Below are 22,828 nucleotides of genomic sequence, written 5' to 3'. Positions count from 1 at the left end.
CATGTGGGTATGGTCTTATTAGGTACAAGATCCCTTTATTATGGTTATTTATTATCTATAGCCTTATAACCTCTGGGAGTACCAGCTAGGAATTAGGATGTGTCCAATATGCGTACTCAGGCTTGAAGACAGGAAATGCATCTTAGTCCTATGCATACGATCAAAAAGTGCCAATGTTTAAGCACATTTCTTGCTTCCTCATAAAGACACTTCCACAAAATCTGATAAATAGCATCTTAAAATGACTTACAGAATAAGATGAAATTTAAAAATATGTAACACCACTGGTTTCTTGATTCCTCCCATTCTTGTCCCAGCATTTAGAAACAGTTTAAGTATAACATTGTATGCTATTGTTATTCCTATTTATACTTCTGTAACACTTGAGAAGTCTTAACATGAAACAGGAGCACTGTGCAGTGCACCACAGCCCACAACAATAATGTAGATGGTACATAAATATAAATAGGGCACAACTGAGATAGTTACAACATTTCACCAAATAAAACAACCCTGTTCCTTTATACATTTCCCATCAGGAATCCCCATGTTCTCACACAAGTGCACATTTAGAAATAGGTAGCAAAACATTAATTAGATTTTCTATTTTTCAGTGTGTGCAAGGGTAAGACCTACGAAAGTTGAGTCCCTTTCAATTGCACTGAAAGCAATGGGAATCAAAGTTTTTAAATACCTTAGCAGGATCATGACACTCACCTCACATATGCTAATTTTTAACTGCTGTTTTTACAGTAGGTTAAATCAGATTCTTTACTAAACTAATTCAATCCCTGTTCCTGCAGTACTAAGAAGGTGAGAATTTTATTACCATTTAAGTGTACTACCACAGCAGGTGAACCCTTTAGGAGCACCCTCAATCCCAATGGATCAGGCACTATACCAAAGGCATAATCCTTAAAGACTATATGTGTGCACACACATATATGTTGTATATACATATACATGTTATATATACACATACATTTATATATATAAAAGACTATTCAATTTATCTGCAACCCCTGAAAGACTAATTGTGATCACCCAAAGGACATTTCGGTACCTACAGTAGCATCATAAAAAAGGTAATGCACGTTTTTCATATTTTCACCATTCATTCTTAAATAGTAAAGGCCTTTTAATTTTTTCTTTGCATTCTATTGAATTTTCATGGCAAGCAGCCCAGTGTACAGTTTACAGGGGAAAAAAAAAAATCATGTGTTCATCGATAAAACTGATATAGTTCCTATTCTGGGAAGAGCAGTTGCACTCTGCTGAACAGAACAGAGGTAACCTACCAGGATTTTGCATTTTTGCCTTATTTTGTGCTTTGAAATACTTACTTTACCTAAGGGATGCAAAAACTATAATAACAATGATGGAGACTCAACTTTGGAATAGTACATTTGTGCCACAAATTCATATATCTTACTATGAAGAAGAGTCACAGTAAGAGTGCAGAAACTATAACAAATGCTAACAGCCAAAATTAAGCTTTTAATAATCACATTTATGACAAACTTGACTACAGCACTGTGTCTTTATAGTAAAAAAGAGAAAACTCATATGAAGAAAGGCTAGAGACAGAACAGTATGGACACAGGATATTCTGTACACTATTAAAAAATCAAAGTGGAATGACTTACCACTTCTTCATGGGTAGCACTTTCTACATTTATACCATTAACCTAAAAACAGATACGATAGAGAGAAAATGATTTGCAATGTGTAAGTTAGTTAATGACATAAACATAAAGGCAAGTATGAAACAAATGTCTGTGGAAAAAGTGAATGTTTACTGACCTGTATTATTGCATCTCCTATAAATAACATTCTTGTTTGGTCAGCTGTGGGATTACAGAAGGAGTACATTTTAATTGAAAGTAGTACTGAAAAATAATGCTATATTCTCTTCCAGCAATTGGTTTAGCATGCTGTTTGTAACCTTCATTTCAAACTGATTTGGTTGTGAAAATACCAGTGGCATAGCAAACAGTATTCATCCTATAAAGGTAATAGATTCCTAGCAATTTTAAACAAATTAAGAGAGTTACTTTCCATGCACAAAGAACTTATTTAATATGGAATACAAATGTTGTTTCTCATTAATGAAGGATTTCATTAAATTATGTGGAAAGTGTGATTCACACTTTTCATTATTCTTCCACAAAAGGGAAATAGGAATTTCTGAAACTACTTAGCAATTCCTTTCCCCCTGAACAAATTTACAGGGACCGCAACAATTAAAGAGGTTGTGCCTAGAATTTAATACAACTCTTTAACATGAAGTTTGAGTTAGCTTTGTTCCTGAGAATAACAAAATACATTATTCCATTCTGTAATTTGCATGTTTCCTGCCTTACGGAGTTAATGGGAATAATGTAATGAATCTACAAACAGTTCTGCACAGATACGAACAATGACACTTTTGAGGTGTATTCTCTAACTTTTAAATTTTTTACTTTTTAATGGAATTTGAGGATGTTTATCTCTTGGAATGTATTACTTAATTGAAACGAAGGCTCTGATCCTGCAAAGACTGATATAATTAAATAAGGAATATTAGTCTTATATATGATCTCATAAGGTCACAGCTTGAGGCTTTGAAGAATGCGATAAATGTTAACAAAGACAGTATTTTGAGAGATGGAAACAGAGGTAAAAAAGAAAGAAAAAAACGCATAAAGTATTCTCACCATTTCCGCAATACAGCTGTTGCCACTACAAATGTACTTTTGGTACAAAATAGCTTTTTTATATTAAATTTGTCTTTCTAATAGATTTTTCATCACTCTTTAGGCAGATAAAAGATAACAGTTCATTAGTCATACTTTTAACAGTCCTTAGGAAAGATTTCACTATGTATTTTAAATACCACACTACAAGTTGTATTGAAGGTTTTTACACCACCTCTTAACCTGCTTTGTATTTAAAAATATGCATACAATTTGTTAATAGCTGGTATAGAAAAGAGACATATATGTACAGAAATGCAACTGAATTAAAGCAGTTCATAAACATCACGAAGCAATGCAAAGTAGCCTATATTGGGTACATACATTGCTAGAGGTGCTGAACACTAGCTTGGGCATCTCAATACTAAACTCCTGTTCAAGATGTTAGCAACACATATACCAATAGTGAAAAACACGTGAATTGTTTTTAATTCAATGCTTATGTTAGGGCCATTGGGCTGCTTTAGGAAAGTGGGAGCATACTTGAACTGGAGATAGAAGGAAGAGGGTGTGTTTGAAATTCCAGTTGCGGTAAAGTATAAAAGAATAAAGTCAAAGGGTGCACGCCTTGTCCACTCTGTGTGATTGACTCAGAACTGAGTGGAGAAATTTTGAGTATGTCTGTATTAGCAAGTGATGAGGCAGAACAGAAATAGATCAGGAATCAAAGCAGTCGGTGCTGAGGCTCCTTACGCCCACACTGTATGGGTTTCAGGGATTTTAATTCAGATCAGTTAGACTGGTCTCCCAGCCTGTATGCTCCCAGGTGATGTGAAGCTGCCCAAGGAAAGCTAGTGCACAAAACCTTCTGTTTTGCGGGCCCCTAAGCAGCCCATCCTAAGGCACACCAGCGCCACACAGTGATGCACTCCTGTCAGTAATAGCTGCAAGAGGCCACGATACGCAGAAGCAGACCTTGCTTACAAGTAATGCAATGGTCCCTGCAACTTGAATCAGTGCAGAGCCTGGACAGCAATTGAATGAGGGAGAGTGGGTTCTCAACCTGCTTCAGGAAGACACCCCTAATAAGCCAATCCTGGGCTATTATTCTGTTTGTGTGGGGGTTGCAGGAGGACTCACACTCCAACTCACTGCAGCAAGGCAGATGTGTTTATTTATACTTCAACAAGTACCAGTCAGTTGATCTGCAGGCCACAGATGTGATGAGGATAGCATACGTGGGTAGCAGGTAGCGTTGTTTTCTTGAGGCCCTGTCTTGTTGGCTCTTCTGGGAGGCCATTGGGAAGATCAGTTGGAAACAGCAATATTGAAAAAGAAGCACAATAAAAGAAAGAGGGGTGGGCATGTGAGAGATCAAGTTTGGAAAGAATTGCTGTAAGAGGTAAAACCAGAAAAATCTAGGGCTGGTAAGAAAGGAAAGCATACTGAGCCAGAAAATGTTTGAGTGAAAGATGAGATCCTGATGGAAAAGCGTGTTGTGAAGATTTGCAGGCAGGTAGGTATCATCCTCCTCCTGGATGTTCAGCTATCCATGACCCATTGCATAATGACACAACAGCACAGTTGTGTAATCTTGTCTAAGTCTTCCGAGAAAACTGCTTAGTTCTAACAAAAGTTATAATAAAATATGTAGACTAGTAACCATGCAAAATAGGAAAGGTAAAATTCCAGACATGGGTAAAATTCTTGAGATAGGGCTAGTTAACAGCTGAAGGCTTGAAGAGGAAAAGCACTGACATGAAAAGGTATAAAATCTCAAGGAAGACAACCAGGTAGCTGGAGGATGGTGACTCAGCAGCACTGAAGACAAATCCCTTCCAGGGAGCAATGGGGGCTGAACCTTTCCCACCTGACTGTTGACTGCCAGGTCAGCAAAGACTCATTGGTCATTCCACAGGGGTGATGAGTACTGCAATATCCCCAGCTACCTACTGTGTGTGTTAGCCAATAAATTTTACAGTTTAAGAGCACAAAGCAATTATATCCTGCTTGCAGTCTCTCTACACACAATCAAAGCTGTCCAGACAAGTAAATGAAAGAAGGAGCATTATGTGGTTGATACCAAATACTCTATGAACTGAAACAAAGCACAGAAAATGAGGACAATCAGGGCGTTTGCTCCAAAAGTGCATTACACTGCAAACTAACCCAATAATGTAGACACCTCCATGGCTGCTGCCATCATGGCCAGTGATGGAACTCTGGCAAACTATGCTTGTAAGTCTGTGATGAAACACTGTGGGTTTAGCCAATTGTCTATAATTTAAAATCAATTATGATTTCTAACAAAAATATTCCCACAAATCAAATTGTCACTACGATGCAGAAGTTACAATATAGTTTACAAGAATATTAGAATTTCCTTTTCCAAAGAAAAACTCCTTGGAAAGAGACAAAAAGGCAGTATTGTTTCTCTAAAGCATATTTTAAATCTGAAGACAAGACAGCTACTGATGTTTTCATTAAGTCATATGTTCTCTACATGACAAAAACATTAAGTAAAATGTTCCAGGCTGTGTGGGACTTTTTCTCCCACTGGTAACATCCTCATATACAAAGGTGTCTATGAAAGGCTGCTCTGCAATTATCAGTCACTATGGGTAAAATGAATCAGTACTAAAAACAAAACACTTGAGAAAGAGCTCCTTGGGATACCTTATTTAAATTCACAAGTGATACTGAAGTAGGAGGAAAGCATCAGAGAAACCCAAAGGGGCTTACGTTGAAGAAATTATATAAAAATAACCATTAAAATAAAAATCTTATTTTTGAGAATATTAGACTTGAAAAACTTTTCCAAAAGAAAATGAGCCTTCATTCTAGTCATTAAAAAAAAAAAATTCAGAGCCATGAACTATGATAAATTACTTTGCACTCAGTGAGAAGGGAAAAGAACCCGTAATTCTTTCTAGCTTTGCCTTGTTTCCTTTTCCTATTCATTAGGGCTGAAGAAGGGCTGTATTAAATTTTCCAAAATTTGCAAGATTGTAAAATAGTAAATTTACTGAACAGACTCTTGGGAAATTCTGACTTACCACATGTTAATTGATGCACAACTCTATGCAGATTTGAGTCTGTAAATAACCGGATGTCCTTATATTTTTCAAGATTGATCACAATTTTTGTTGAATTCCTGAATCACACAAGAAACATACCAGGTACTATGTCCTCTGACATTATTGATGCACAAAACCATGCTGCTTAAAGCACGCAATGAGTTGCATAGACTTCATGGACCTCTGAATTCATAAGCTTACCTTTAAATATATGCGTAAGTATTTCACTGCATAAAGAAAATCTAAAGGAATAGTTAAGAAACTAGATGAAAAAAAAAAAAAAAGACTGGAGAAATTGGTATAGAGAATGCAAGAGACTTCTCAAAGTTATCCAGATGTCATTTTCCCCTCCTCTCCCATGAACTGGACGTAACTACAGTTGTGACTGTAGAGATACACCTGCTGCAATTTACTTTATTCTTCTTTTTTTTGAAGACAAGCAATTTGACATTTTTAATCTATGTTTTAAAACACAACTATATTAACTCAAACATTGAAAACTACCTTGTTAGCGAAGTTTTGAAAACTGAATATACTCTTTACAAGACTTGGTTAAATTTCATTCGTTTAAATAAAAAAAAAAAGTTCCAAATTTCTATTTTTGACCATGAGGTTTCCTTACTTCAGATTTCTTCCTCTTTATATGTGTCCAGTTTATCATGTAAAGAAAAGCTGGAAGTCACTCAATAATACAATACGTTTCATCAAATACCCATGCCATTATTCTAATGTGCCAGGTTCCCCATGCTGAATTAAGCAGCAGATGGGGAACTGGGACTTCTCTCTCCACTTTTTCTCAGTCCGTATGGAGCAAGCAGAAAGAGATCATTTCATGTTCCTAAAAGTACTGTATCTACCCATCAAGAAGTCACTTCTAGATGTAAGTATACACAAGCCTGATGCACTGAAGATCAACACATTGTAAGAATCAATTCAGTGTGAGAGATGCACAGGATGAGAGACATGGGACGGGTACTGGACATAGGCGTAGGCGAAGACTGGATGTAGCAGGGAGCACAGGTTTGGAGAGATAATAATGGGCCTTATGTGAATTAAGGAGTAGGATATTCAGCAGTGCTACAAAAATTGCCATTGATCCTCCTCAATACCCTGATCATGAATGCCTTAATGGCAGAATGAATCTCCTGCTGACTCACAGAAGATCAGTGAATAAAAATGCTACTCTGGGAATAGGTTATGCGACCATTGCAAAGCTGAGGCCATCCTGCAGAACAGTATTTTAGCTGGCACTTTGCATAGCTGCACAGAATACAACATTTATCTGCAAAGTTAACTCAAGATAAAACTGGTTTGGCCTGGGAAGTCAAAACTGTTTTATCTTCAGCTTGGACTATATGAAGAACAACACAAACTATAACGGTGCACAGGCACCACAAGCGTCACGAGGAAAGACTCCACTTTTCATCCAAGCATCTGAGCAAGAACTGATCACTCCAGACATAGTTTTCCTTACAGTTTGACATATGGCAACACGTGCATGCTACTGATATGAAGAATTGTCTAGGACAACATACATGCTAGCAACTGTAATTTTCTTCCGATTTTGTTCCATAAAAAAGTACTAACAAACCCAGTCGTCTTCTGTTCTACCCAGTGCATGAGGTAAGGTCCTGTAGATAATGTAAGGTTGTGTTTTTCTTGTAATACTGGAATGGTTAGTAAAGTCACGGGCAGGGATCCTAGCTGGAAAGCTGATGTGTGCAAGAGGTGGGGATAGAGACCGAACATGTACATTGGTCAAAAGACAACTACTTTTGCCGCTGCTCTTAGAAGCGCTAATATGGGAAAATTTGGGAAACCACGATTTATAGCAAGAAATTGGCACTCCTGTGTTCAAAAGTGAAAACTATTATTTTGTTCCATATGAAAAATGTACCATTATTAGGATGGGAAAATCGGAGGGAGCATACCAAAAAATTTAAATCCTTTAAAGAAATGAACACAATTGATTAAATGTGATTTCTTGCTGCTCTGTGGTGACAGCAAAGCTGAGAGCAAAAATCTGGACTTTGTATTTTAATCAGGAATTGCCTAATTTTACTTTCTGCTTCCCTTCTCTTCCCCACTGGCAGGTAATTAAAAATAGTTTTATAGCTCTTATTTATTTATTTACTGCCCCAGGATTACTGCAGTACTAAGAAGCTACACAGACAGAAGCTAAATGTAGAGAGGCAACTAGAGGACAAACATATGAATCTGTAAAATCAAGAGACATCACCTGACATAATACTGCCAAGAAAAAGAGGAAAAAACCTTATCTAAACACTGTAAGTTTTGATCTCACACTGCTATAAAAAGTTCTGATCTTACACTGCTATAAAATCAACATGGGTATTAAACCTTTTACCATATAATGATATGTAGTTGCATCAGATTCCAAAAAACTACACAGGATTACTGGCTGAATACTTGGATAAGAAACCCATAAAATAACTGCTGCTGCAAAAAGTGATGTTTTCCGAGTCAGTAAGTTTTGCTCAAAACATGAATTCATTGTTAAACTCATGCCTTACCACGAGTGTAAGCAAAAGTATACTTCCAGAAGACACTATGTTATTTGAGATGCAACTAGAGTAAGTTATGAGGAATTTGAGATGATTTATCACTTTTTACAGTGATAGAAATATTTGTCTCAATAGTTTAGCCAAATTCCATGCTAGCTTGTGACATTAATTTCTGGCTTTATTTTACTGAAAATACCACTATTGTGTTTTTCATAACTTCTTAGAAACTACTGCTAAATAAATTGATATTATTTACTGGAAAGAAAATGGCTCTTGCTTTGAGAAAGAGAAAGGCACTTAACTCATAACAACTGCACATGTTCCTGGAAAAGACCGATTTACAAAGTGTACTGTAGACTCCTTCGTATTTTGGGTATACACGAGGACTGCTGTTATTATCAAAAGGACATTGAGAAGGATCTGGGGGTCCTGGTGGACAACTTGCTGGCCATGAGGCAACAATGTGCTCTCATAAACAGCATCTGGGTCTGGATAAGGAGGAGTGTTGTCAGCAGGTGAAGGAAGGTGATCCTTCCCTGCTCCTCAGCACTGGTGAGACACACCTGGAGTGCTGCATCCAGTTCTGGGCTCCCCAGTACAAGAAAGATGTGGTCTTACTGGAGCAAGTCCAGTGAAGAGCCACAGAGATGAAGGGACTGGAGCAGCTTTCATGTGAGGAGAGGCTGGGAGAGCTGGGACTGTTCAGCCTGGAGGAGGGAAGGGAGGATCTCCTCTATGTGTATAAAGACCTGATAGGAGGGGATGAAGACAAGGGAACCAGACTCTTCTCAGTGGTGCTCACTGACAGGACAAGCAGCAATGGGCACTAGCTGAAACACATGAAATTCCACCTGAACACAAGAAAACACTTTTTTACTGTGAGGGTGACCAAGCACTGGCACAGGTCACGCAGAGAGGTTGTGGAGCCTCCGTCCTGGGAGATATTCAAAAGGCAACTGAACACGGTCCTGGGCAACTAGCTCTGGGTGGCCCTGCTTGAGCAGAGGCATTGAGCCAGATGACCTCCAGAGGTCTCTCCCAACCTCAACAATTCTGTGATTTGCAAAGGTGCATACAGGAATATATTCAATATGCTTATATATATTAGTGTATTTGTTTAAAATACCATTAATTTGAAATAACACTGACCTATTAAGGAAGTATTTGTTGTAAATAAAGATATTCTGAATGAAAACAGGATTTAGTTTAATTCTCAGATGTTGACTCTTCTCATGAGAATTATCCTTCATGCTCTGTGCAACCCATCTCAGTTTCCAGATCTTTTTGCTGAGAGAAACCTGGGCTTTGATTTTCTAATTCCCATTGCTACAGGAGCAACACTGAAACAGGAACTGTTTTCATAGAAAAGAATAAGCATCATGAGGAGCAAGGAATCACAGATTGGGAGCAGACAGATTTTCTTAGAAGTTTTGAGTAAAACTTGCCAGGGAAATTAAGAAGAATCATCCCCCAAAATTACACATGGATAGCAGAATCCCATCTGGAAAAAGGTAACCAAGACAGGTTCCACTGCAAAAAAACCTGAAGTGATGGACATTTCTAACCATATATACACTTCCTATTTTTAGTGTCATATCTAGTATTGTCCTGTAACGAAACATGATTTTATCTGTTCCATTATTGTTGCTTTTTCTTCTCTTTCACTTTATCTATCTGTATCTGTTTATCTTTGTGATTTCCCATCTCTCTCTCTATTAATTTTCAGTGTGAGTGTCCCTTATAGGCAGTTCTCTCACCCCATTCTCCACTGTATTCTTGAATGATCAGCAAACACATAATTATTTCTGGAATTACAACCATCTTATGAGATCTTTTTTAAACAGATTTAGCTTAAACTGGAGATTTTACAGTCAGTAATTAAAGCACACTAAAAACACGAGACATTAATTGCTAAAACTTTTAGCTTTGTTTTCAAATGAAATGTTTTAATTCTAAAGAAATCAGAAAATATTTAAAAATGGAAACTAAATTCTAGTTAATTTCTAAAATTCTAGAATTTTAGAAATTCTAAAATTTAGAACAGGAAAAATGTTACAGAGCTGAATCTGTTTTGAGGATAGGTGTTTGATACTGGCTTTGCTCCTTCACCTTCTCCTTTTAGATGACCTCAGCAAAAAATAGGTTTTCAGAACATATTGCTTACTAGAATCTTCTACTGATAGAACCATTTTTCTGTCAATGGCTTGCATTGAATCCAACTTGAAAGGACAACTACCGCAACAACAAATTTCTAATATTTTTTACTGCAAACTATTAATGGGATAAACTTAGCTTTATTACAAACAAATATTGCTTTATGTTTTATATATGCCAAAAAGTAAAATGAGGAAGATGTGTAAGGGCAGTTAGCAATCCCAAAAGCATACCAATGGGCATTAAGGAACCTTAACCTTAAAAAACAAATCCTTTTATTCCCTGCCATGACTTTTAGAAGGCAGATTATATCATAACTGTCTTCTGAGGCCAATTTCAAAATACCATTTTGTTACTCTTGCCTAATAATTCAGAGAGCCTATGTTACAGCCAAAATTTGCCAAAATTTTACTGACCTGGTGGGGACAATGGCTGCATGTACACCAAAACTGAGAAGACTAGAGTCTGGAAAAGTCCTGGGCGTGACGCTATTTTTAATTAATTGCGCTTTGAAAGACAGTATGGAAAAAAGTTTTAAAGTTCAGTTTTATTTCTACCCATCTAACTCTTAGCAGTAACTAAGCAAAAATTAAAAGGCTATTGGATGTTTTTCTGATTGCAAACAGGTTTGTGACACGAGCTGCATTGCGAGTTTATCACATGATCTGTAAAAAGTACCAGAATACACTGTGATTAAATAGACTTTAGACCTGCTTTAGGAAACAAGAAGAGAAAAATTCAGATGGTCTGAGTTTCCTGCAGAAGTCCAGGTATTTGTATGTCTTGATGCAAGATCCTTAAGCCAAACCAAATGGCAATGTGATTCTTGTAGACGTTTCCAAACAAGTAACTTTACAGCATGAACTCAGTGAAGAAAACCTAGACACAACATGTTAGTTCTTTAATTAAGGAAAGAGGCCTAATTTAGCTCAGATTAACTTGCAGATGTTGCAGCGGAGAGAGCTCACAGGAATGGTTATCATGATAAATTCTTACTAGAGAAAAATACTTCTAGTTTTACATGCATTTAGTAAATCAGTTCTTCATCATTTGATTTTGCCTTTATAGAAAAATATCAATTCTCAAAGTAAGGAAACAAAATTGAAACATTAATACTGTAAGTATTTTAAAATTTTGCCTTTTTAAGAAGTCATGACAACTAAGATGTGACTATAAGAAAAGCAAAGCAGATTTTTTTTAAAATGTATCTTCAAAAAATTTGAAAGTGCTACATTACTACTGTCATTTATTACTTGGGATACTTGCCTAACTACAGCTAATAAGTCCCTTGAGTTTGAAAATAAAAGTAAAAATACTCATGCATCTTATGTGGACAGAATTCAGAAATAAGTAGCAATAATCAAGAGTCAAAAGCAATAGTTATAACTATGAATAAGTTATATTTTGTTTAAAAAAAAAGTTCTACTAGCCAAGCGTAGCTAACACTCCATTAAGAGTCAGTGAAAAGCTATTTAAAATTGCAAAAATGTGGTATTTTTAGGAATATGGTTAGTAGTGTTAGAAGCTCTAGGTACCCTATGTGTACAATCAATCTAAACTTGATATTTTCGGAATTATTACAATATTTTTCAGGTAAAAACAGTCATGTGCATTTTAAAATTAATTAATCACTAGGTGAATAAATTGACAAAGGAATGTAGTGCAATATAAAGGAAGATGAATCTGATCACACAATTGCAATATTCTAAGGCATAAGGTTAGCTTTAACAGACATATGATTAGTATCATATGTAAAAGGATTTCTGAGCTGAATAACATAATATAAAGTCAGACAAGTTATGAATAGGTAACATTATATAAGGAAATAAATTATAATCTGGCATCTTCAATCTTTTCTTCCAAAATATGTAACTAAGTTTCCATTAAATTCTATTACAGTATGGCAGAAAGTTTTAAATGCTGTAGAGGTGATAACTGGAAACAAACTTGGAGACTAAGGGGGGATGCCAAAAGTAGCAGAAATACATGCTTTAAATGAGTTACAAGAAAAGAAGAGATGTAGTTCCTAAAATAGCCTGAAAAGTCTTTAGTTCAGAAACCAGTAAGGGAAAGATAAGAACAGTGAAAAGACCAAAACTAGAACTTTTGGAGAACAAGTCTTATGAGGAGCAGCTGAGGGAACTGGGGTTGTTTAGCCTGGAGAAAAGGAGGCTGAGGGGAGACCTCATCGCTCTCTACAACTACCTGAAAGGAGGTTGTAGCGAGGTGGGTGTCGGTCTCTTCTCCCAAGTAACTAGCGATAGGACGAGAGGAAATGGCCTCAAGTTGCGCCAGGGGAGGTTTAGATTGGATGTGAGGAAAAATTTCTTTACTGAAAGAGTGGTTAAACATTGGAAGAGGCTGCCCAGGGAAGTGGTTGAGTCACCATCCCTGGAGGTATTTAAAAGACGGGTAGATGAGGCGCTTAGGGACATGGTTTAGTGGGCATGGTGGTGTTGGGTTGATAGTTGGACTCCATGATCTTAGAGGTCTCTTCCAACCTTAATGATTCTATGATTCTATGATTTTCTGAAATTGCCAAAGGATGCTATTAAATTTCTCATATTATTCCATGCAACATTACGACCAAGCAGAAGGGTCCTTACATTTGCTCTTTCCATCAAATATTGTGTACGATTCTTGACTGCTTCAGCCCCAAAATAATCTGAATGAGTTTTACTCTGATTTTAATTAGTATCTTTCAGTGCAATGGGAACCTTTGTTACAGTTAAAAGGTGTTTTCTGTCTAGCTGCTTGCTTCTCCAGTTTTTGTACGAAAGCACTGTGGTAAAAGCAAGCTCCAAATCCAAAGTCCAAAACACCATCCATCCTCAGAGGGACTTCAGGCAGTTCACTCCTGAACTTATCATCTGAATGAAAACATACTATATAGTTCTCTGATTTCTCTGCACAGAATAATTATCATTAACCTTTTTCTTCAATCTGGACTGTAGTGGTAACAAATTCAAATAGTAACTTTATGTGTTATTTCATTAGATTTCTGCGGTTCGTAAGGGAACTACATTGCCAATTAGAGGTAAGTGAATGGAAGAAAGAACATTCTATTAAACTGTACATTCTAAGGCCACAGTTTACTCACGCAACTGCTACCTGGAACAGATGACAACTAAAACAATATAATGTATTTTTCATACCTTTCTCTATTTAGTCTAGAGTACAAGAATGATAACCATATTATAGGTCCACTGAAATTACACATAATGTTTTTCAGATTTTATATCTACCTTTTTGTTTCATAAACTGCAAAATGCACCTTCCAAAGAGAATATTCGTTATAAAACCCTATAGAACCAAAACAGAATTTCCAGAAACATTTTATATTTTAACATAGTTGTTAAGCAAAGCTAATTATCTTTTATTGAAAGTTGATCTTCTTCACATGCATGAAGAAGAATTTGATCATTGATATACTTTTTGAATACAATTTCATTATACACTTAACAGAAAAGCACTATTCAGTATCAGGAACCTAATGCACACACTTTTAGACACACACACAGATATATATATGTATGTATACATATATAAAGCCTCATTTTGGGAAAGTACATAAGCAACTGCCTAAATCTAGAGCTGGACAGCTAATTCACTGTTTCTGTTTTTTAGCCAAACCAAAGGAATGAAAACAAATTTCAAATTGACCTAAAATGGGAATGCTTTGGTTTTCTCTGTAAAAATGTGTTCTGGATTCATCAAGCTCTTAAATCCTATTAAAAAAAATAACACAAATTCCACAACAAAACAAAATTTCTAAGTGAAACTTACAAATATTTCATCCCAAATTTTCTTCTGTCCAGGAATTAATTATGAATAATTTTGATGCATAAAAATATGCAGTTCATTGTAACAATGAAAACATTACCATCTTAAAAACATTTACTAGATTTGATTTTAAGTACGTGCCTGTTCAGTTAAATAAACACTTAAAAAGTAACTCTTTGCATCCTTCTACCCAAAGAATTCTTTAGATTTAGGTCAATAATTTAAGTCTCTTGCTTCAGCATTTGACCCTCAAAACAAATCCCAGTAGTATAAACTGTTCTAGAACCTCAACTCAAGAATTCATCTACCTATATGTTTCTCACTAAATATACAATGACTGCTATTAGTATCATTGGACCTTAAGTATGTTCTTAACTATTACATTGAATAAAAATACTTTCCTAAATCAGGGATCAAAATACCTTCCTTTTACTTGTTGGCTGATCTTTAACAGTTCATTAAGATGTCCCTTCTATTAAGAGGTACTGCCTTTTGTGCTCTGCCTAGTCTTGAGGAGGCAACAATAAAAAAAGAAATCCAAAATGCTAAGAATGTTCTTCTGTGCCTTCTGAAAATAAATTTAGACCTGGAGGTCCAAGAGAGAGAACAGTGAGTACGTGTTATCTTCAGATATCATTAGCTTTCCAGTAATAAAGAAAAATAACACTGGCAAAGATAATTAAAAATTAATGACAGAAAACATGAATAATCCTAAAAAATACTGAAGAAATTTGTAAGTGATATTAGGAAACAGTGTACAAATATTAAATACTATCCAGCTTCAAATGTCTTATGTTCAAATGAGGCCTTTCTTATGTTCAAAGATGGCCTTGTGTTCAGTCTTCACCTTCATTAGTGTAAAGCATAACAGAAATTTTTGATCCATTCTGACTTCCTTATAAACGCAAATACCTCCGTTTGGATTTAACTCATCCTTAATCTTGACCTTGCTGGCTCAGCGTAATGAATCTCCAAGGCTGATGAAGCAAAGGTGAGTACAGCTGTAGGAATGAATAAAATCAGCTACGAATACAACCATGCTGTGCAGTGTAACGGTAATCTCACATCATGCCCACTGACTTGTTCAGACTAGGCTTGGTTACCCTAGTTGTACCACCCTTGTGGATGAGTCAGCACAGAAAAAAATACCTATGGGGGAGGTCTCACATATGCTTCCATATTAAACCATCTTTGCTTGGCGTGTAAGTGAAACTGTTAAAAGCCCTCATCAAACTGACACCATGTCCTCCAAACAAATGGTCCTGAATGCAGGCAGCCAGGATGTGATATTTGGACACAGCCTGTGTTTGCAGAGCACATGGCTTTAAGCCAAGAATGCTTCAGGGCTGAATATCCTGAGTTCATTCCAATCCTGCCAGGGTATACGGCATCCCCAGTCAGAAATGGACTAAACACATAAAATAGAAGATCTTTCAATACAGCAGAATGTGAGTTATAAGTCACTTTTTATCACAGAAGGTGGGAAAATGCTTTCAAATTAAGGTTTTAACCAATTTTGGCTCTCAAGAGAGGACCTTTTTTGAAACTGGCAAAATGCAAACTATCCCTATTCTACCAGGCTTTATTTAATTTTATTTAACTATTTTCATCACACCTCAGTGAGGTGAACCCACTGTTCTGTTTCACCGTTGCTGCTTGTCTGACTCCACATGTTATATGAGATATGAGCAGAGCTCACAGCAGTAGCCAGATTATTACAGCAGGTCTCACGAAAATGGAAAGTTGCATCAAGGTAACAAAATGTGATTGCTAACTTGATAATTCTGCAACACAAAACAGAAATTTGATTGCTTGATGTTTATACAATTAAAATTTCCAATACTAATTGCAGTAAGTCACTTGTATGTATGATGATGTTAGATTTCAAAGCCCGTTCATTTTTACAATCTCCACCCTTTAGATTCCACAAGTTCATAAAGACTCTTTAGTAATTAAAAATGGGAATAACAGATAAAAGAAAGAAAGATGTAAACCCATGAAAGCTCGTACACTTTACCCATATATTGTGTGTAAGGATTCTCTGAAGTATATTTAATGGATCTGACACAACATCTTACGGATTCACTGTACAGGTAAGCCTGAATGATCTGACTCCTTTCAAAGTTCAGGATATTCAGTTACACATCTTTGAGAACAGGGTTCTCCATCTATTTGACTGTAAACCTACTGCAGTCTTTACTATATAAAAATTGTTGATACTAATTATAACACATATATAAAAATAATACATGCCTAGAAGCTATTAGCAAATCACCAACTACTGTACAATGATTTACTCTATCTTAAGACAGTTTCAAAAGGAAAATACAGGAAAAGCAATACTGTATTAAATTACATTAAAAAAAACCCCTAGAGAAAGCATGAATCAGTCTCAGAAAATCTTACTGAGAAGCTTCAACATCAATAGTATCTTTTCATAATCTGGGAGATTATTAGTAATGTTGCTATTATACTGAGTCAACTGGATGATTTGATATATGGGTAGGAGAAAAAAATCCTTGCATTGGAAGAGAAATAATTGCCTATGGGATTAAAATTACTCTGTAGCTAATTATATCACTTTACTTCTGAATTTATAAATGTGTTTGCATTTACTTGTTCTCATTCTGTCTGGCACAGGACTTTTGTCCCTCTGAAATGAACTTTAGCAAAAGCTTCGGTGGTATGAAAAAAATGTAACCTTTGTTAGAATTGAAGACAGAATCCACAGAAAAATGTAAAAGGCCTAAACTCGGTGATGACTAATTGGCATTAGCTAAACTTGCTCCTACTTAATACTGCTGAAGAGGGCATGTGCTCAGGAAAAACTCAGGACATTCTTTACTGTGATTTGTAATACATTGGACATTAGTCTCCAGCACTGAATGACCACTTAATCTTGCCTTTCAGAAATGTAAAGCTATGCTCTTGAATTGAGTTTCTGTGTATGTTTCAGTGAACTTGTTCAGGAAGGTCTTATTGAATAGAGTGATCCAGGATAACTTAATTTCAAAGTTATAAACACAGTGATCACAGCTGAGAGGTCTCTAAGCCAGTCAAAACTGTAAGAACAGTATTTATTACCGCTGTTGCTACAGAAGTGCTTGTGTTGAATAATGAAATCAAATCCAACTGAAATGTTCACCTTATCTTAACAACTGAAGTGCAAATGCCTTCAGCTGCTGCTTAGGTCAATACCAACAAAATCACTTCTCCGACATTTGAAAAATTTAAAGAGTACAAAGATAGCTGACTAATTACATTATTTAGGATAGCACAAAGGTTGTACAGATATAGAAAAGAAGCAACTGCTTTATTCTATTATACTTCTACTTTAGAACTATAAAATAGTACTGTATCCAAACAAAGTAAGGTTGGAAATATGATTTTGCAGTGTTGTCATGTAACAGGCATTAAATTTCACAAAAAGTATCACAAGTTATCAGACATTTTAGGAAATCAGTAATTTAGTCAGTAAGAAGAATTTTACTCACGTAAGTTTGGATATTTTACTCAAGGACACAAAATAGTAAAATTCCTCATCGTGAAATTCCTGATAAGAAATCCCTTTTTTATCAGGTAACATGTATTTTCAAATGTTACTGCATGATACAACTTTTTTTTTTTTAATTCAGTATATTTGCTTGAAGCAGCAACTAATCTCACTGCTTAACTCAAAGCCACCTTTGAAGCTAGCCTATCAGTTTCACTGTTACTAGTACCTTGTATAATTAAAGTCCATTGGTGATTTATTCACATTATGAACATACAGATGTTCAGTCCAAAATTTAGTTTGAGATAAATCTGTATGAGTCTCATCTCTCCCTCATGATTAACACTTCCTCTCATTGTATCCAACACGAATATTTTTCTAGATATCCTTTTATACATAAATATATATATTTTTTTAAGTATGCATATGTATGCATTCTCATGTGTATATATATATGGGGAGAAAGAATGCACATGTTTTTAAAACACTGTTGTTATTTTCCCTTAAATAATATTACCAGATTGTTTCCTCTAACATTAAAGCACTAGAATCTTAAACCAGAAATATTCCCTCAAGGTCATCTGTGAGTTAAATTTGGACATATTCTCTTAATTACTATTAATTACCAATTAAATATGATACTATTGAAGTAATGCTGTGAATAGCTTTCGTTATTATCTTTTTCCTATACTAAATAACAGCAACACTCAGATTTTTGAGATCACATCAAAAGAAAAAGATCTGCAGCATAAGAAGGTTCTGGACTTCCAAAATTTTTCTCAAAATCTTTTGATGCTTTTTAGAAATATTCCTTTTTCCAGGAGAAACAAATAAAAAACTCCACACTGTTTTCTGTCGCACAGACATTCAGTAACCAGAATGGGAGTGCAGGAAGGAACGTGCCACAAAACGCATTTCTATCACATATCTCTGATCTTTAGCATCTGCAGCACTAAATGAATCGCAGAATCATTCAGGCTGGAAGGGACCTCAGGAGTTGACCTGACCCAACCCCAACACACGCTGAAAGCAGGGCTGAGATTCTCTTCTTCACGCTAGTGGCACAACTGATACTATATAGACTACTTTCTTCATACCTTGCAAGGTGTGTCAGCGTCTTCATGCCATTCACTGATTCAGCCAGGAACATTGCATATGGGCTTACTGTGATACAGCACTGCCTCTGGTTACAACCACTACTCACTTTGGAGCTTCCTTGGACAAAAGGTTACAAGATCTTAAAACAAGTATCTTCTGAGGAGATTTTGAGATTTGAGGTAAACAGCTGACCCCATAAAATTGTTGTTGCCCTTCTTACTCTACAAATAAATGCAGTTCATGAAAAACTACCTACAATGTACAAACCCCTGCATATAAATATTGTATATACAAACTCACTACTAACCTTGATTAAAAGTACTACGTCCTAAGAGGGCAGGAGATAGCTTTCCTTGTTGGCAATTAATTTCCTGAATTACTTTCCTTAGACCTGAATGCTTATATTCATTTTACTATTATTAGGTATTTATTTTCTTACTATGCTTTATTATGCTATGTATTCAAGGAGCCTATTATTGTTCCATATACAATAACACAATTGACATAAAAACACCTTCTCTTCCTCACTGCAGAAACAATATCATAAAAAGAACTATCATACTGAAATATATGTAAGTACTGTACACAGGAAACCTGAAGCAGTCTTTCCGACAGGATACTGGCATAGCCAATCCATTCAATATTCACTAGATATCAGCTGAAAATGGGTTACCAAGTTTGGGTATTACATTTCAAGAAAAATAAGGACCCACTGAAGAAAATGCAGAGGAGAAAAACAAGCACAGTCTGCAATCTAGTAAAGCACGAGGCTGAACATGGTGCCAAATAAATGTGCTTCATCTCCACTGCAGCAAAGCAGGAAGAGAGGCTGATGAGTTCAAAAGATCATGTCAGTGTCTCTGAGTCCTCTAAGGAGCAGGACGCGCACTGAGGGTCACAGTGCAGTGGTCTGTCTTTTCTTGCAGGAAAGATTACATGAAATGGGTAGATTTATTCTAGAGAAGAGAGGAAACACACAGAAGCTTACCATAGAAACATGACAAATCTTCAAATATGCCAGAAAAGAACAAACTAGTCCCCATGTCCATGTCCACCAGAGAAGAAAATACGACTTTGTTTTTCATCAGCTAAGACCCTTAGTTCATCTTGCAAAGCACTGCCCACCCATGTGCAACGGTTCTTCTTTTTCCTTACTGAAGGGTCCCTTTTTTTTCTAGAGCAGTTCTCCAATTTGCCAAGATCAGTCCAAGGTCTGACATGGTCCCCCAAAGGCTCCTTTTACTAGATAAATGTCAATGTAATACTTAACTGAGTTAGACTACACTGATTTAGGTCTTGTGTTATCATCACCATAATAAACATTACAAATCACTCTGTGTTTGCAACTAGGCACAGTTAGTCATACCGTAGAGCAGTGAATTACTGTGTGGGGAAAAAAATATGTCTGGTTTATATTTTTGTATCCTCTGGTTATTAAAGTTAAGTACATCAATAGATTTCCTATGTCATAGGTTTTTTTTCACAAGTAACTTTAAATATTTTGTTTACAACACAACTGTCTTACTGCAGTAAAAAATATGTTTTCTGAAACTATTACTTATCAGTAAAATTTCAAGTACAGGTCCTAAACACTTGAAAAAATTATACATTTTAAATTCAACACAAAGGCACATGGACCATTTGGACATTTATAGAAAGGCTTAAAGATAGCGTGAGGCTGAAAGAATGAGTCATGCATATGTTTCAGTTCTCAGTTTAAAGAACATCTAATTTAAAAAAAAAAAAACACATATGCTACATTACTATAGTAGTAAATAACATAAACATATGTTACCTGCTTGGTCTTTAAATATTTTTGATATGACGACAGGCACTTTGTGCTCAGCACCACCCTGTAAAAGATGCGTATTAACCATGAGATCTCAATTAAGACTGAAGTAAACTAGTCGTACTGAAAATTAAAAGAAGAAACAAGAAGTTATCCATACCTTTATGCTTAAGCCCAAGCCACCAACTGGTTGTCTACGAAGTGTAACAGTTCTGTGCTTTAAAAAATTGCAGAAAAAATAAATTTAGGTGAAAACACAATATCTGAATAAGCATAGAAGATGTTTCTAAACTGTTTTTTACTTTTAAAAAACTAATTCTCAAAGGTACCCTACAATCTCAGTGATCAAGTTCAGTTCTGAAGTATCATTCAACATTGATTTATAGGCACTTATTTAACTCCTTACTACAGAGAGAAGAACTTGTGTGTGAATTGCATATGCAGACTTTTAGGATGTTTTTCTATTGCTGAAGTGATATTCTTCCTAAACAGAAATTTTTACATGCTTTTGCTTTGCTTTGACAAATGTTTTCATAAGAAAATAATATAAAGAGCTTTGAGATGTGCATTTTCATAGCTGATTTACCTACTTTAACTGCTATCATGTATGCACATGATATTTATTCTCATTCTGCAATCAAAAATATCAATGTTTTCTAAACCATATCTTCAGGCCTATACCAATTTTTTGCAGCATATGCCAAAAGAGTTTTAGTGATAGTCTGCTTCAGATGGTTATTTTCTTGCATTTCATGTTTAAGTGCATAAAGAAGATAAACATTTATCAGTATTTTTCTACAGCAACCTATCATATGTTTAATAGTATGCTGAACTTGACATTTCATTAATGTGTAAATCTTGGTGTCTGACAACATAATAATAGGACTTCATCTGTTGACAATAATTATAGAGTTGAGGGGAACTTTTTTGCAACATGCGCAACAGTACTGCATAGAATGCCATCTTTCAACACCTAGAACAGTGACTCATTCCCAGGAGTCATTTTCTATGACATAAATCCTTTCTGCTTATCTAATTCATGTTTCTCTCCACCTACACTTACAACCTGTAAACAAATTATCCCAATATATCCCATCACATAGGGATAATGGAGTAAATATTTTGACAGTTTAGATTGCTTTAGCATTACTAGACAACAAATACAAATACACTACATGGATAGCTTTAGCCATTTTATAAAAGACAAGCAAGGTATTATTTATTGGCATCTTATACATTCAACTATAACTAAAGTGTATTTTTATGTGGTTGATAGGTACATTTCGAATTATAATACTGATGATATAATTGAGTTTGTAGCCCTACAAAGAAATCCATTTGCATAACATACTGTAATAATCTTGATATTTATACTTTCATAGTTCATAGAGTCGCTTATTACAGAGCTTCAAATATTCCTATTAAAGGACACTTTGAAAGAAGGTATTAAACATGTACCTAAACATTTCCTACATAACAGCTTTTCTAATTAGAGCTACATTTAAAAAATGCAAAACCTTCCTACTTTTAAAGACGTTCAAATTGCAAAATAAAATGCCAAAAGCTGAGCATAATCAAGTGTCATAATCAAGATCATTTACACAAACTTATTTCAATCCTATGATTGTCTATCATTTGCTATGACTATGACTAGTGGTCATACAAGACTGTCCTGGTTTCGGCAGGGATAGAGTTAATTTCCTTCCTAGTAGCTGGTACAGTGCTGTGTTTTGGATTTAGGGTGAGAACAATGTTGATAACACACCGATGTTTTGGTTGTTGCTGGGTAGTGTTTACACTAGTCAAGGACTTTCCAGCTTCCCATGCTCTACTGACTGAGAAGGCTGGAGGGGCACAAGGAGTTGGGAGGGGGCACAGCCAGGACAGCTGACCCCAACTGGCCAAAGGGACATTCCATACCATGTGACGTCATGCTCAGTATAAAAAGCTGGGGGAAGAAGAAGGAAGGGGGGGACGTTTGGAGTGATGGCGTTTGTCTTCCCAAGTAACCATTATGTGTGATGGAGCCCTGCTTTCCTGGAGATGGCTGAACACCTGCCTGCCCACGGGAAGGAGTGAATGAATTCCTTGTTTGGCTTTGCTTGCGTGCGTGGCTTTTGCTTTACCTATTAAACTGTCTTTATCTCAACCCACGAGTTTTCTCACTTTTACCCTTCCGATTCTCTCCCCCATCCCACTCTGGGGGAGTGAGCGAGCAGCTGGGGGGTGCTTAG

General features: G+C 35.9%; 1 protein-coding gene across 1 annotated transcript in view; it reads right to left on the bottom strand.

Moving 5' to 3' along the window:
• SNTG2 (syntrophin, gamma 2) overlaps positions 1-22,828 on the bottom strand; it is a 194,029-nt gene that overhangs the window by 136,443 nt on the left and 34,758 nt on the right. The window contains exons 3-6 of the mRNA XM_009329305.1: positions 20,755-20,811; positions 20,601-20,658; positions 1,804-1,847; positions 1,647-1,688 (exon numbers count right to left, since the gene is read on the bottom strand). Coding sequence (XP_009327580.1) covers positions 1,647-1,688; positions 1,804-1,847; positions 20,601-20,658; positions 20,755-20,811 — 201 coding nt within the window. The remainder of the gene's footprint in view (positions 1-1,646; positions 1,689-1,803; positions 1,848-20,600; positions 20,659-20,754; positions 20,812-22,828) is intronic.

The sequence above is a fragment of the Pygoscelis adeliae genome, unplaced genomic scaffold, assembly GCF_000699105.1.
Source record: "Pygoscelis adeliae isolate BGI_AS28 unplaced genomic scaffold, ASM69910v1 Scaffold17, whole genome shotgun sequence".
In the NCBI taxonomy this organism is placed as follows: Eukaryota; Metazoa; Chordata; class Aves; order Sphenisciformes; family Spheniscidae; genus Pygoscelis; species Pygoscelis adeliae.
The sequence above is the reverse complement of the archived record's forward strand: the minus strand, read 5'-3'. Positions and strand labels throughout refer to the sequence as shown.